Below are 14,913 nucleotides of genomic sequence, written 5' to 3' on the forward strand. Positions count from 1 at the left end.
CTACCGGCCATTGAAGCTCTACCAGAATACAGTCCATCATGGCGGACGGCAGGAAAATGTCGATGCAGCCGATATCCCGGGAGAATCGGTTCAGTATCCGACCAGAGGGATTCGTATTGAAAAAATACATCGTAGCACGGGTTATCCCCCGGAACAATTGGTCATGCAGCCGAATCGATGCCCGCAGACAGAGATAGAAGAACGAAAATGAACGATTGAGCGAGAGGAACAGCATCACGGCCATCGCTCCCGTGTAGATGGCCAGATAGTGTTCTCTGGTGAGATCCATAAAAATCGTTCCTTCCAACTTTGAGCGAATCGGTTCGGATGTTGTGTTCCGTGCCGTGACATTTTGGCTGACGAACTCCTCGTAGTTGACCCTGGAAAGAATATTTTTGAAATGAGCTTCTGCGGTGGGTGGAGTGGTGAGTTTGAGGGTGTGATTGCCTTTCTTCAGGACAATACCGCATTCAAAAGCATATTATCTGTCGGGCAGTTGATTATATGCCAAAGCTTCATTGGCGAGCATTATGCTAATACCGTGTCACGTTTCGAAGTGATGCATATTATATTGGAACTTGAACTTGACTGAATGTTTTGAATAAATAATGATACGAACTTCTGGTGATCCATTCATTCACTACAAAGGCATGCTTCAATCAGTGAATGCCGTTGAAATGACATTCATTGACATTGATTGAAATTTAAAACTTAAATCTTAAATCTGGGATTTGGCCTTTAGGATCGGATCCAGAATTTGAATTTGAGTTCGTGATTTCAAGTTTTGATCAAGAAATTAAGATGTCATATCTAGTATCTGGAGTAAAATTTGTGTTTTGAGTCTGAAATATGTATTCGTGATGCATCTATGACGTCAAAATCACCGGAACGGAATCATCGAATTCAATATTTCGTGTCATGTTACAGTATGACAGAATGACCATAAACACTATTCACATTTTCAACCACTTAGGTTGCTTTTTTCGCTTTTATCGAAGTGGAACTGATAAATATGGCGCATTTTCTCCATAAGGCTGTCCCTCTATGACGGGTGACCCGATCGTAGCTTATACAACACTCGTAGTGTAACCCGATCACACTTATACAACGTGAGATACAGTTTACTAAAAACATATATTGGTAAATAATGGATTTCGTCTCACTATCCCTCGTATATTCTAAAGATAGTCTCTTATCGGTTATTGTAAATGACTATTACACTTGGAATTCTAATATTTATATGAACATTTCTGACCCGGCAGCCTTCGTCCCGACCAAAATAGATTTTTTGTTATGAATGCTTTCAAACATTCACGTTTTCTTACTAAGCGAACGTTCATGGGTCCAATCGCAACACTATTCATTGATTGATCTTTACAATTTCTTTTACTATAAATTATTTACTACTTCTGTCAAAACTCGTCATTATGATTTAAAATTATTTTCAGACCTAATTCTCGTTCAAGACTTTTTAATTACTTGCAAATAACATGTTTCTCCGTTACATGGAACACACGTTTGATACAGAAAACATAATAAAATTGATACAGCTCGGATCGGACGATTCCTTCCTCGAGTTTTACGCTTACCAACACATTTGACGGATGCGTTGCTTTTCGCCTGAAAATCCCTTTCCACTTTCGAACAAAGATCAATTTCGTTAGCGCAAACATCAAATGGACTGAAAACGCTTATCACGATATGATTGTAGCTCATATGGGAATTAAATTTTCCGAATATTCCCATTTTCCTTCAAAGTTGTCCGAAAATATTCAATTATCATGTTTGATTGGAACATGGTTGGTTGAAGTATGTGTAATATTGTAATATTGTACGCACCCAAAAACCCTCACATGTCAAATGAGTGTCGAAACACTATAGAACCATTTACTACCCCCTACAACCTCCACATGCCAAATTTGGTTCCATTTGCTTGATTAGTTCTCGAGTTATGAAGGTCAGAAAATTCGGAAAATTGAATTCGCATATGTTCGAACATTACATCATGATAAGCGTTGTTAGTCCATTCGATGTTTGCGCGAACGAAATTGATCTTTGTTCGAAAGTGGAAATGGATTTTCAGGCGAAAAACAACGCATGGATCGCCAAATGTGTTGGTAAGCGCAAAACTCGAGGAAGGAATCGTCCGATTTGAGCCGTCTCTATTTTGTTTTATTTATATCCCGTCCATAGATCAATATAGTGGAAAGGAAAATCGTTTTTTCTTATTTATATATCTTCTATCTGTATAAATAAAAGTGGAAAGCCAAATGTTTTACTAAGCTCAAAGCCCGAGAAAGGAATAGTCGCATTTGAGCTGTCTTTATTTTGTTGTATTCGTCTCTGCTCGTAAATCAATGTTATTGTGAGAGAATGTTTTGAATTTTTTGAAAAGCTTTGGCAGATAGATCGAAGAAAAAAATAATTCCCATATGTTTCACGATGACATTGTTGTTAGTCCAATTGGATTTCGTGAAGTGAAAATGATTTTCAGCTGGAAAATAAAATTATGAATGAAATTTTCTTTGCTGTATCAAACATGTATTCCAAGTAACGAAGAAACATGTTATTTGCAAGTGAATCAAGAATCTTCGACGAAAATTATGTCTGAAAATAAATTTATATTATAGTGGTGAGTTTTGGTAATAGTAATAGGAAAGGGTTGTGCACCCGTGGCCGAGTGGTTAGCGTCAAACCTAACATGCCGGGAGTTCGGGTTCGATTCCCGTTCTGGTCGGGGAAATTTTTCTTCAAAGAAATTTCCTCTGACTTGCACTGTGGTCACGCGTATTCTAGAGCTTGCCACTCAGAATGCATTCAAGGCGTGTTATTTGGCATAGAAATCTCAACTAAGTACTAATGAAAATGACGCAAGTAATACTACGTTGAGACGGCGGAGTTCCTCTAGGAACGTTAGTGCCATATAAGAAGAAGAAGAAGAATAGGAAAGGGTTTCATTTGTATAGCAGCCATCCCTTAGAGAGGGGGAAAAGTGTCGAACCGTCAGGTTCTGGGTAAGGCCTGGTTGGGCAAGGAAGTAAAAAGTGCCCCCAAAACAAATGACCAGCTGTATGGCAAATATTGTATAGGGTACTAAATAAGAACTTTTGGCAGTAGTACCATGTATTTGAGTCCTTATATGATACACCATAGGATCTATGGTGAAAAATGCATTTTTTTTCACGCTATTCTCAAATAAAAGTAAGAAAAAAAACTGAAAGTACTTCTTACTAAAATGTATCGATAAATATTTACGAACAATTTTTTCATCAAAAAAATCAATACTGAAAATAAATTGAACTTTGATGTTTTTTTTTTTGAATTATGAAATTCAGTACTACTCTAGTTTGTATTCAAATTTCTTCTTACGTCTATTTAAGATATATGTGGGTTTTTTTCCAGAATTTTTAGAGTGTTTCCCGGTACAAAAAAAAATTAATATTTTTTCTTGATACACCGTAGTGAGATGCACTTTCAGTATTTTCTTTAAATTTTTATCTCGATGCTTTTGAGGATGGCGTGAAATAAATGAAAAAGTACGTTTTTCATCATAGATCCTATGGTAAACCACATAGGGCTAAAAAAATAGCCACAAATTCTTATTTGATATCCTATACAATATTGCCATACAGCTGGTGATTTGGTTTGGGGGCACTTTTTACTTCCTTACCCAGCCAGGCCCTTTATAGCAAATGGAAATTGTAAAGATCAATCATTGAAAAGTTCTGTTATTGAACCCGCGACCGTTCGCTCGGTAAGAAAAAGTGAATGTTCGAAAGATTTCATATCAAAAAAATTATTTTGTGTGGGGCGGAGTTCGCTGGGTCAGCTAGTAACATACAAAAAAATACAATATCTGATTGGTGAATCCGAATCGGATATCTGGAATTTTCAACTTTAGGATCTATAAGTTTGGATTGAAACGAGCAACACTGAAAACACTTGATTGCATCTGCAAACAATTCAGAAATTCATTTTGGTTAATTTCCCGTATTACATGAAACTCAAAAGAAGTTCTATCTCACATGAAGCTCACATTAGTTAGACGACGCAACCGTGAAATTAACTTTCCGCTCCGGAAAGCTTGAGGTGTACTGTGATTCAACTCAATCATCCCCATACTTACACATTCAACACTCCGAACGTGACATGTTACAAATTACCATCCTCGAAAATTCCCACCACGTAAAACCCAGCTGCTATAATCCTATACGCCAAAACATCATCTTTCAACTTCAACACCCAACATTACCAAATGCCACAGTTCTCCTCTCCGAGCCCTCACACTCACCACTGCGAGATGAAGTAATCGATTCCGCTCATCGCACCCTGGGCGAGAAGGAAAAGCGTCGCTACCAACACCACAAGCGCCACGCTCTCGACTGCGGCAAAATAACTCTTGTACACCCCGAACCCAACGGTACCGGTAATTTGAGATTCTGTGTTGACCTGGTCGGTGGCTGTTTTAATACCATCTCCATCGTCTCCTACTCCCTCCTTTCCGGCGCCACTTTTCGACGCCCCGTTTGCCACATGTTGATGTCCTTGCTTCCGGCGGCGGCGGCCGATGGGCGTGCTGCTCCTTCCGCCGCCATCGTCGACTTCATCGAATACCACACCGCTGGATGAGAATGGAGACGGTTGGTAAAGGGTCGAGTTCGAGTGAGCTATCGTGGCGGAAACTGCTGTTGGTTCGAAGTGTACTCTATCAACCGAAAGCGGATCCGCATAGGGAAGCTGAAAATTGGAAAATGATAAAAAAAATTACAAAAAATCAACTTAACTGATTTGATAGAACTCCTGTCTGTCAAACCACACATGGCCGATCGATTTTAATGGATAACTGATTTCGTGTCACAAGTTATTTCATTTAACAATTATAGGTTTAAAAAAAAAAGGTCCCACGCGAATTACGAACGCAAAAAAGAACACGTCATACCAGCCGTCAGATTAATATGCAGCGAGTACAATCGCTGGATGTGCGCAACAGTTTAATGGCAAGCGACACCTTACACGTCAGGTTCACCTGTTTCTCACCGTACTTACATGTTCCCAGGTCCTGAATCCATTCACTTGTGGGAAGGGGGAACAGCGGTTCGTTCCGCGACAGCAAACACAGTATAATAATACCAGACAGACAAAGAATCGATATCGGATTGTGGAACCACATTCTGCCGCATTGCATGGGAAACGAACAGGAAATCTGTTCTCATGTACGCGACAAACAACATTACAGAATAAATGCACATTTCACGCTTAAATTCTAGAATCACGGAAGCGCGCATTATCGTAAAACTGTAACTAGAATTTATATACAAGGTAACGAAACCTAACATTAGACTTTTTAACTTTTTAATGTTTCGTCATCAAAAAAAACAGAAGAAAGAAGAATTCTACGCATCTCAATCTAACCGAATCCATATTGTCGGGCCCCTCGTTTAATTCCTGCCACCTTCCCGCTCCCAACAGTTTCATTCGTTTTGACTAGGGATTCTCGAACTATTTACCTCGAAACTACCACTCCAACGCCTTCGTTTCATAACGGCATGGTTTACAACCATGTCAAATCATCGGGTCAAAACAGCACGGAACTCAGGAAAGGCAGACACTCCCAGACACTCGATCACGTAAATTTTCTAGTTAACGGTCTCGGTTGTAATGAACTTAGCGAAATTCGACAGTTACTTAAAAATGTCTGCCTCCTTTCCCCTTCCAATTGCCGAGTAAAACTCCTACCCAAGAAGCTCTTTGGAGTCTGTCTTGATCAAGATCAAGACAGATCAAGATCAAAATGAAATAAAGGGTCAATAGGATGGAGGCATCATTCTGCATGCACACACCTACAATATGTGGGGTGTTCCGGTTTTTAGATGTACGATTAGAAGAAATACGTAAAGTTCAGGCCCACCAAATTTTGATAATGACACCCTTCAAGTTCACGTCATCAGTGCACCCAACTTTCTAGAATTAATGTTGTCCAAGTTTTTAACAAGATTGTCAGCGCATTATTTTTACTGTGTCATAATTGTGTGATTCGTATTTTTTTTTTTTGAAATTCTATCGGAAGATTCTCCTGTATCAATGAAGGTGTGGAGTTTCATTGAAAGTTGAACACGAAAAAAATGGACACGCGAAAAATGCGGCCACTTATTCATTTTGTGAATAAAAATTTCCAACAATTCACTGAATTACTTTCAGAGTCTATATAATGCAGTTGATCCTTAAACTCATTCGAAATTAGTGGCTATTCTCAAACGAAAGTTGTCACCAAGAGAGGCGGTGAAAAAGGCAGGAATTTCGCAGTTATATGAGGGGCTTAGAATGAAAGGGGTACAAGTGATTTGATCGATTTCTCTACATCGACTCTCTCTTTTGGTCATAACTTCGTAGCAAATACATTCCCAACTGTTTTTCACAATGTGGAAGGTAGGTCAGAACCTCATCTATCGGATTCTATAGCAAACCTCAATTGGAACGTTTTTGCAGTTGAGCTATTAACTAAATAAAAAAGTTGATGAAGAGAAATCGATCAAGTCACTTACACCCCTTGCATTCTAAGCCCCTCATATATGAGGTGCTTAGAATGAAAGGGGTGTAAGAGATTTGGATCGATATATCTATATCGACTCTCTCTTTTGGTCATAACATAGCTGCAAATACATTCCCAGCTGTATTTGACAATGTGGTAGATAGATCAGAGCCTTAACTATCGGATTATATAGCAAACTTAAATTGGAACGTTTTTGCAGTTGATTTATTAACTAAAGAAAAAGTTGATGAAGAGAAATCGATCAAGTCACTTGCACCCCTTGCATTCTAAGCCCCTCATATACAGAAAGCAAAGGTGAGATCTGGTTTAAGAAGTTTCAAGGTACAAGTCGAACCCTAACGCGAAACATAATCTGAAAGCACCAAGTACTGTAGCTTTCCGAGAATTTCCTGATGATTGCTACGTTATGGACGATGAAACGTACTGCTAGACAGCTTTCGGAAAAAATCCTGGACATGGATTCTATACCTCGTTCGATCGGCAGAGTTCCCTGAAAGACAAAAAAAAAGTTCGATGTTCCCAATTCCTAGTTCCTAGTTTGGCAAACAACCTGTAACTGCGGACTGGAAAACGACGCTTTCATAACTTCCGGGACCATGAATCAGGAAACTTACCAAAAACAGTTGTTGACGACTCGTTGCCAACATGTTATCCTAAGGAAGAAGGAACATCACCTTTTTAGAAGCTGGACACAAGGGTGCCAATGAAAATGGTCATCTCGAAATTCAAAAAGTTACCCCATAAAAAAAGTTCACCAACTCGAAAAAACACCCTATGCAAAATATCAACTCAATTGGACTTGAGGAAGAGTGGCGCAAAGCGGTTAAAATTAGAGTTTTTTTAAAATCGAAAAATCACCGGAGTTTTCGAAAAAAAAATTTGATGCCAAATGTCTTAAAATTGCATGAAACGTCGAGATCTAGTGTCATCTCAAAAAAAAATTGTCAAAAATCAGCATTCTAGGTTTTTTTTTCGTAGTACGAAACGAAAACTATGGGTGCCAATAAAAATAGTTATCTCGATTTTTCATTCGGAAGTTGCTACGAAATGTTGATTTGCACGATAATATACCCTATGAAAAATATTAGCCCATTCGGACTTCATTTATCGAGGTTTTCAAAAAAACGTTTATGCCAAATGTTTTAAAATTGCATTAATCGTCGAGATTTACAGTTATCTCGAAATTTTTTTTTGTCAAAAAAAAGGTTTTTTTTGGCACTTGATTGTTTTTCTGCCTGAAAAATTGATTTTCGACAAAAAAAATTGTTTGAGATAACTGTAAATCTCAGCGTGTCATGCAATTTGAAGATATCTGGCATCTCAATTTAAAAAAAAACCCGAAAGCTGAATCCCAGAATGCCGATTTTTGACACGAAAAAAAATTTCGAGATGACACTAGGTCTCGACGTTTCATGCAATTTTAAAACATTTGGCATCAAAATTTTGTTTTTTTTTAAACTCCGATTTCCTTCACTGCCACCTTGGGTGATTTTCGATTTTCAAAAAACTCAAACTTTGACCGCTTTGCGCCACTCTCCCATAAGTCCGATTGAGCTGAAATTCGGCATAGGGTGTTTTTTTTCCATGTGGTGAACTTTTTGTATAGAGTAACTTTTTGAAATTTTAGGACCGTTTTTTCCCATACATTCACTGGCACCCTACTGGACACGGATGCCAGCACCCTGAAGCAACTGAAACTAAGAGAGCCACCACTCGAATAGCGGTGTTGAACACTATTGCCGCCACTAGTAGCTTGAACTGGAACTGGAAGGGAAGGGCGAGGGGTTGTACTGTAACCAGTGGCTCATAGGATCACTGAACTAGATGTTGACATCAATTCCAGGCGAAAGGATATTTTTTATAACTGGCGCCAAATTCAAGAGTCGGTTATGACTAAATGACAGACGTATGGCACGATTGGTTTTTATGCAATTGTTGACAGCTGAGTTCTGAGCAGATACCAGTTGTTGAATTTCTAATTATGCTTTTTCAAAGAATTTATTCAATAAAACGACTTACTGACGGTACAAGATGAATGCCCTGGAAAATGTTTTTTCTGGACTTTTTTTGTTGCCTTCATGCTGATAAACAATACAAAATGGTCTCGATGTTTGAATAGAAATATGAAATTTGTATTCTCTGTTTAAAGGACAGACGATTTCTATACAATAAAGATAAATTGGAGAATAAAAATCTTTTGATTTTCCAAAGATCGATTCTTTGGTACCGATTTAATCAGTGGATCGATCCCTACGCCGTTTGGAAAATCGCTTCGACAGGATCGATCTTTTTATAAAGATCGCCCAATCCTAGTTGGAATACTTATGGATTGCTTGGGTGCTGAATAACTTACATGATGGATTCAAACCGCTTCGCATTTGATATCCTTGTAGAAAAATTACATGGACCAATCTTGATTCCACTTATATTTGCTTTTACGATGTTGCCTAGCACTTGTTGTTCGATTACCATGAGAAAAATTCGAGAAACTTTCGAATTTATTTTAATGGCTTCTTCTGTCAGTTGAGGTTTGAATGCTATAAGAACGAATATTACTTGCAAAATGTTACTTTCAGCAGATTCTCCCGGTTGATCGACGAACCCTTTATTTATCAAACTAACCAGCTTAGGCATGAGCATTATATTTATCTCTTTGCCTTTTCTAATGTTTGGTACGTATCCAAATGTTTAGATTAAGTTGTAATTCCCTTTTTTTAATTTGGTTGTAGGACGAGTGACTCTCTGCTACGTTTGATTTTCATTTTCCTGTATCGAAATGTGCATTTTTTATCGAAGGATGAAAAGAGTTTATTTGTCTACACTAAATTCCATCAGCGCTCTTAACTTGTTCTAGTTCATTGAAGTGGTCCTGGATATGCTTTCAATGTCCGCATGAACAAGCATGCGATCTGATAACTAAGAACAATATTCCGTCAAAACTGTTCAGTTTTCGGTCTATTTTTACGTGCCTTATTGAGATGGTGTCTCGTATTCTTGCGAAGATAACCAACTGATCACTCCACCACTAAATTGCATTAAAATTTCATCTGAAGTACATACTTGCAAGTACTACTTCTGTTCATGTGCCGTATCACAGATGACACACTTTTTCTCTAACATCATTTGTGAGATTTGGCGTAGATAATCTACCTTCAGGGAATTGTCACTTTAATCCAGTTTTCTTGAGTTACGGTATCTGCTGCTGAAACGTACTGCTAGAAAGCTTTCGTAAATATGTTTCCTCATAATTACCTTCATTTACGCCGAAAAAGTTTCAATATTTATTTACAACTAGCTGACCCAGAAAACTTCGTTCCGCCCAAAATCGATTTTTTTTTTTTGTTATCAAGTGTATGTTTGAAGGTAAACATACACTTTTTCTTGATAAGCGTACTATAAATTTCCTAGTACTTCTACCAAAACTCGTCATTGTAATCAGATTATTTTCAGACACAATTCTCGTTCAAGATTTTTCATTCAATTGCAAATAACAATAACATTCTCCCTTACATGGAATACATATTATACATATATTTGGTACAGAAAATATAATAAAATTCTCACATCTCAGATATATCGATTCCTTCCTCGAGTTTTGTGCTTACCCCTTTGCTTGATTAGTTCTCGGGATAGGCAGAAATTAGTGTTTCATTTGTATGACAGCTTCCCCTCAAAGAGAAGGGGAGTATCGTACCACAATAAAAACATTTCTTGCCCCTTGAAACCTCCATATGCCAAATTTGCCTCCGTTTGCTTACTTACTTCTCGAGCTATTTGACCTCCCCCCCTTAGAGAGGGGGAGGAGTGTCGAAACACCATAGAAACGTATCGTGTTCTCTAAACTTCATGACAAATTTGATTCCGTTTACTTGATTAGTTCTCGAGTTATGCAGGCATTCGTGTTTCATTTGTATGTCAGTACAACGAAGTACTTCAGAATCATTTACTGCTATTTTTGCACCCAAACCCACCGTGATAATTGGTTAATTTGGCATCAATTCAAAAAATCTGGATGTCCATGGTATGGTTTAATAAATAAGGACTTCATTGGGAACTGATCAGCTTGTTAACTAGAACAAAACCCAATCGGGAAGTTATGAGGAGTTATCGTACGGAGAGTAGATGCAGTCAACAAGCAGTATGAGAGCTTCGAAGAGCTCTATACGCTCTGCGTGGAACGAGATACACACTACAACATGCCGCAGCTTGGGCGAAACCACCTCGAATAGGCTATTTGAACTGATTGAGAACTCAAGATGATCTACGAATCAGAAACTTATTATGATTCATGGCTCTATTCTTTGTTTCCGAGAAAAGCCATTCGCATGAATTACAATTGGAAACGCAAAACCTAAAATGAAACACAATTTATTAATAGCAAAACTCTGAAAAATCTGAAAAATCGTCTTGCGTGGCTACTCATTAATCAGATTGTTTCATGCTCTTATTTTCCATGACGCTTGGAATCACTTTGGCCTATTTCTTTTATTCGCCAAAATGTTGATTCGAGTTTCTATCTTATACCGAAAGTAATAGAAAATTATGAACGGAACGAAAATGAAAACTTTCTCGGTAAAAACTTAGTTCTTGCAACGTCAGCGGACAGTACATGAACGAAATTATATTACATGCGAATTCAGCTTTTCGCTGGAACTCGAGTTCAATGGTGTTGTTGATCCTTACGTGTTGCTTCTATATTAGCAACCGTGGTAAGAATGACTACGCAGTTTTTTTTCGGCCGTTGGCACCCTTCCACGGTTTCGTTGTTATGAGCGAATTTTTGCCAACACTGAATGATGACGGCAAAGATATGAAAATCCAACCACAAAAACATAGATGAAAGCTAAATGTTTTGCACGTGAACACATCGAACGTCAAACCCACCTTCTGTTGCAACGTGTCGCTCTTGTCATCAACGAATTCACTCTCACTGTCGATGACACACTCTTCTATTCGGTCCTGGTCTTGCTGCGACTCTTTCGCATCCTGTTCTTGCTGTAGTGCGGCGAGCAACGGGAAAGTGTTGGCTGCCTCCAAGCTACGGTACGACCCCTGAGCCTCCGCTGCACCCATATTCATCAGAACAATGTGCTCAACTTCCTTCAGATACTGAAGCTGGTGCGTTACCAGTATGCAAACTTTGTCCTGCAAAGAAAAATGAATTTTAACATACATACATATGAGGAGAGAAGAAAATAGTTAATTGAAAGGGAGTGAACCTCCTGTAATCGACACGAAATGAACGGTTGAATGCGGTTTGTTACATTTTACATAAACTATAAAGCATTAGTTGATTAAAACGTGATCGCAAAGACTTGTTTTTTCGTGGTTAGTTTGGAAATCATTTACCCTCAAGTATTCCCTTATGCATTGCTCGAAAATATGTGCTCCAACGTGGGTATCGACAGCTGAAAGCGGATCGTCCAGCAAATAAATTTCCGCCTTCCTATAAACCGCTCTGGCTAGACTTATTCTTGCTCTCTGACCTCCGCTCAGACTGATTCCTCGTTCACCAACGATTGTTCCATCCCCTTGCGGTAGCAGCTGGAAGTCCCTCTCCAAGGCACAAACTCTCACCACCTCACGGTAGCGCTTTTCGTTGTAATCCTCTATGAAAACAATGTTATTCTTCACCGTGCCCTCAAAGAGCCACGGCTCCTGTGAAGCGTAACTGATGTTTCCGTATATCTCCAGCCGACCATCGTCCAGTTCCAGCTCTCCGAGGATTACCTGCAGCAGCGTCGACTTACCGCTCCCTACAGGACCGACAACCGCACAAAGCTTTGATGGTTCAACAGTCAGCGTAAGATTTCCGATACCTACAACTGTACTATCGGTGTAAAATACAAACATAGGATAAAAAAAACGGAAATTGAACTTTACCATTGGTGTTTCCATTCACGGCATCCTTGTTCCAGCATGCGGTTCCGTTCCGCAAGAAAACGCCCCTCCGAGCGACACACTTCTTGTTGAAAAAACGTTTACTTTTCACTTTCCCCACCCCCGTCGCTGTCTTTATCTTGACCGTATCATCACCATTGGCCATTTTTACGCTTTCCATCAACCTGATTTCCCCCTCTTCGCCCTTCTGTCCATTAGCGACGGCCCGTTCGCTATCCAGCAGCTTCCGCTCCGGCAGCAACAGAAACTCCTGAATTCGCCTTATCGATATCATACCCTCCGCCACGGAAGTCACCGCCAGCGGCCAAAAGTGCAACATCGAGCTGTATAGCAGATTGAAGTATGAGGTCACAATGAAAACCTTGCTAGCAGTAAACACATTGCCCGAATAGCAGTAACCGACCAGGCTTAGAAATATCGACAGTTTCGACACCAGGTTGAACGAGAGCAACCCGGCCCGTATGAACAATGTACCCCGGATGCCGTTAATCTCCCGCCGCCGGATGGTGTCCACCATACGACCGAAGCTATCCTCCCAGGCGTACATCTTGATCACCTGGATGCCCTGGATGATTTCGTTCATGAAGCGCACCCGCCGATCGGTGCGGGTGGCGGTTTTCAGTCGGTAGGAAGCCGCCTTTTTTCCAACCCAGCCTGAAAATTATAACCGATTCTTACTTTCATATCAATAAAAACAACAATAGGGGGAACGCCGGGAAAGACGGACGGATTTTTATTGTTATCATCATTATTAAGTTATTAATGTTATTAGGTAATTTTTGGGATATTTTTCGTTCCTTGAATGTTTTGCCATCTCTTCTCTTCGAGTTTATCGAATTAGCGGTGAAGTTTTCTCATTTTTACTCCAAAAATATTGACGAAAATAAAATACAAATGAAGTCGGAAAAGACGGACACTCCACAGACAAAGAACACACATTTTATTTTTAAAACAATTTGGTTTTCTCCTCCTTCTCTTATTAACAGATTCCCACTAACTAGGCTGACCAAACCTGACCAAATTTTTTTGAAATCCTTATTTTTTTGAAACCAAACTTATCGTTTTTAACGGGGCAGTACTGTATTTTCGACCATTTTTCATTGTCCCATATTTGTATCAATTTTTTACCGTATTTTGAGTATATAGAGAAAAAAAATTGTAATACTGTCTTGTTGTACTACTATCAGTGATAATTCAAACATTTATTGGCCTTGTTGAAAGAAATGATGTCTATGCCACTTAAGTTGCTGTTAATTTTGATAATTTAATTAGAATTCTCCAACATGGAAGGGAAGTAGTGTTTTTGTCTAGTGAGATACAAAGTGTTCTAGAAGTATAGAGGCTCATGTCCAAGCCAAGACCGCATTGTTGACGCAGGACTGCAGAATTTTCGTTTGTTTACCACCTCGTCTGGAGGACCAGTGCCATGCCGCTCTGTTTGTCCCATTCCCAATCACCATGATAGTTTGGTCGGATGAATATCGGGACTTCTTTATCCATCAAGAGGCTTCAGTCGACCCTTTAACATTCCCCGCTCAGAATCAGTCCCCTCATCCCTAAGGCTATGCGAACATGGTTGACCCGTGTGACTGCAACAGGAAGCATAATTCTTAGGGACAAAATTGGGAATGTATACTGCCGTTCTACGCATAGTTGTCCCATGTTACTTTTTGACAATTTTCACTTTTCTTCATAAAAAGAATTTTCGATGCCTAATCTTCCAGAGAACACAAAAAAAAGTTATAGTTTGTTCCCATTCTGTTATTTTGTTGATTTTATGTCACGTTTTCAGCAGGGCTAATGCTCATTTCTGGTTTGGAAGAACGAACTAATTATCAAACAAATAAAAAAAAGCCTAACAGAGCACGTGTACACCTTGTTAGCGAATGCCTAATAACAATGAGACTTATATTCTGCAATGTATTGCAGATAACTCCCTTTCTTCATGAAACGATGTTTTTATGCATAATCTTTCGGAAAAAACATAAAAAAAACTTATTGTTTGTTCCCAGTATTTCAAAAAACAACAACAAGTTCGATTGTCCCATGTTCAAATTTTAGGCATAAGTGTCCCACCATGACTTTTTAAGCCCGTAACTAAGATTGATTGATTCAAGTGAGGGGATCATTTCACATTACATTAAACAATAGATTTCTGCTTATAAAAAACCTAGTGTATTGCTAAACCGAAATGCTTAAAGCATCGGGTAGACAAATATGCTAAAAAACTTTGAATGCGTTTTTCTCAACTGCTGATTTTGGAACATGGGACAACTATGCGTAGAACGGTAGTATAGGAGTTGAAAAACTCCTGAATATGTGGATCGAATAAAAGTTTCAATCGAGCAGTCACCGAGACGGTCTGTGTTCAAATATATTGTTGCTTCGCTTTGATTTTAAGTGCCATCTCTACAAAATCGTATCAACTTAGGAATTAGATGTACGTAATCATATTCGTCGCA

The 14,913-nt window shown here is 39.0% G+C and overlaps 2 protein-coding genes across 3 annotated transcripts in view; one reads left to right on the forward strand and one right to left on the reverse strand.

Annotated features, from left to right (window-relative positions):
- Positions 1-14,913, forward strand: part of LOC129762909 (uncharacterized) — a 188,138-nt gene that overhangs the window by 122,823 nt on the left and 50,402 nt on the right. The gene's annotated exons all lie outside the window — the stretch shown is intronic.
- Positions 1-14,913, reverse strand: part of LOC129762906 (ATP-binding cassette sub-family C member 4-like) — a 41,652-nt gene that overhangs the window by 6,100 nt on the left and 20,639 nt on the right. The window contains exons 5-9 of the mRNA XM_055761511.1: positions 12,434-13,105; positions 11,900-12,375; positions 11,435-11,695; positions 4,292-4,737; positions 23-380 (exon numbers count right to left, since the gene is read on the reverse strand). Of these exons, the coding sequence (XP_055617486.1) occupies positions 23-380; positions 4,292-4,737; positions 11,435-11,695; positions 11,900-12,375; positions 12,434-13,105 (2,213 nt within the window). The remainder of the gene's footprint in view (positions 1-22; positions 381-4,291; positions 4,738-11,434; positions 11,696-11,899; positions 12,376-12,433; positions 13,106-14,913) is intronic.

This window comes from Toxorhynchites rutilus, chromosome 1 (assembly GCF_029784135.1).
Source record: "Toxorhynchites rutilus septentrionalis strain SRP chromosome 1, ASM2978413v1, whole genome shotgun sequence".
In the NCBI taxonomy this organism is placed as follows: Eukaryota; Metazoa; Arthropoda; class Insecta; order Diptera; family Culicidae; genus Toxorhynchites; species Toxorhynchites rutilus.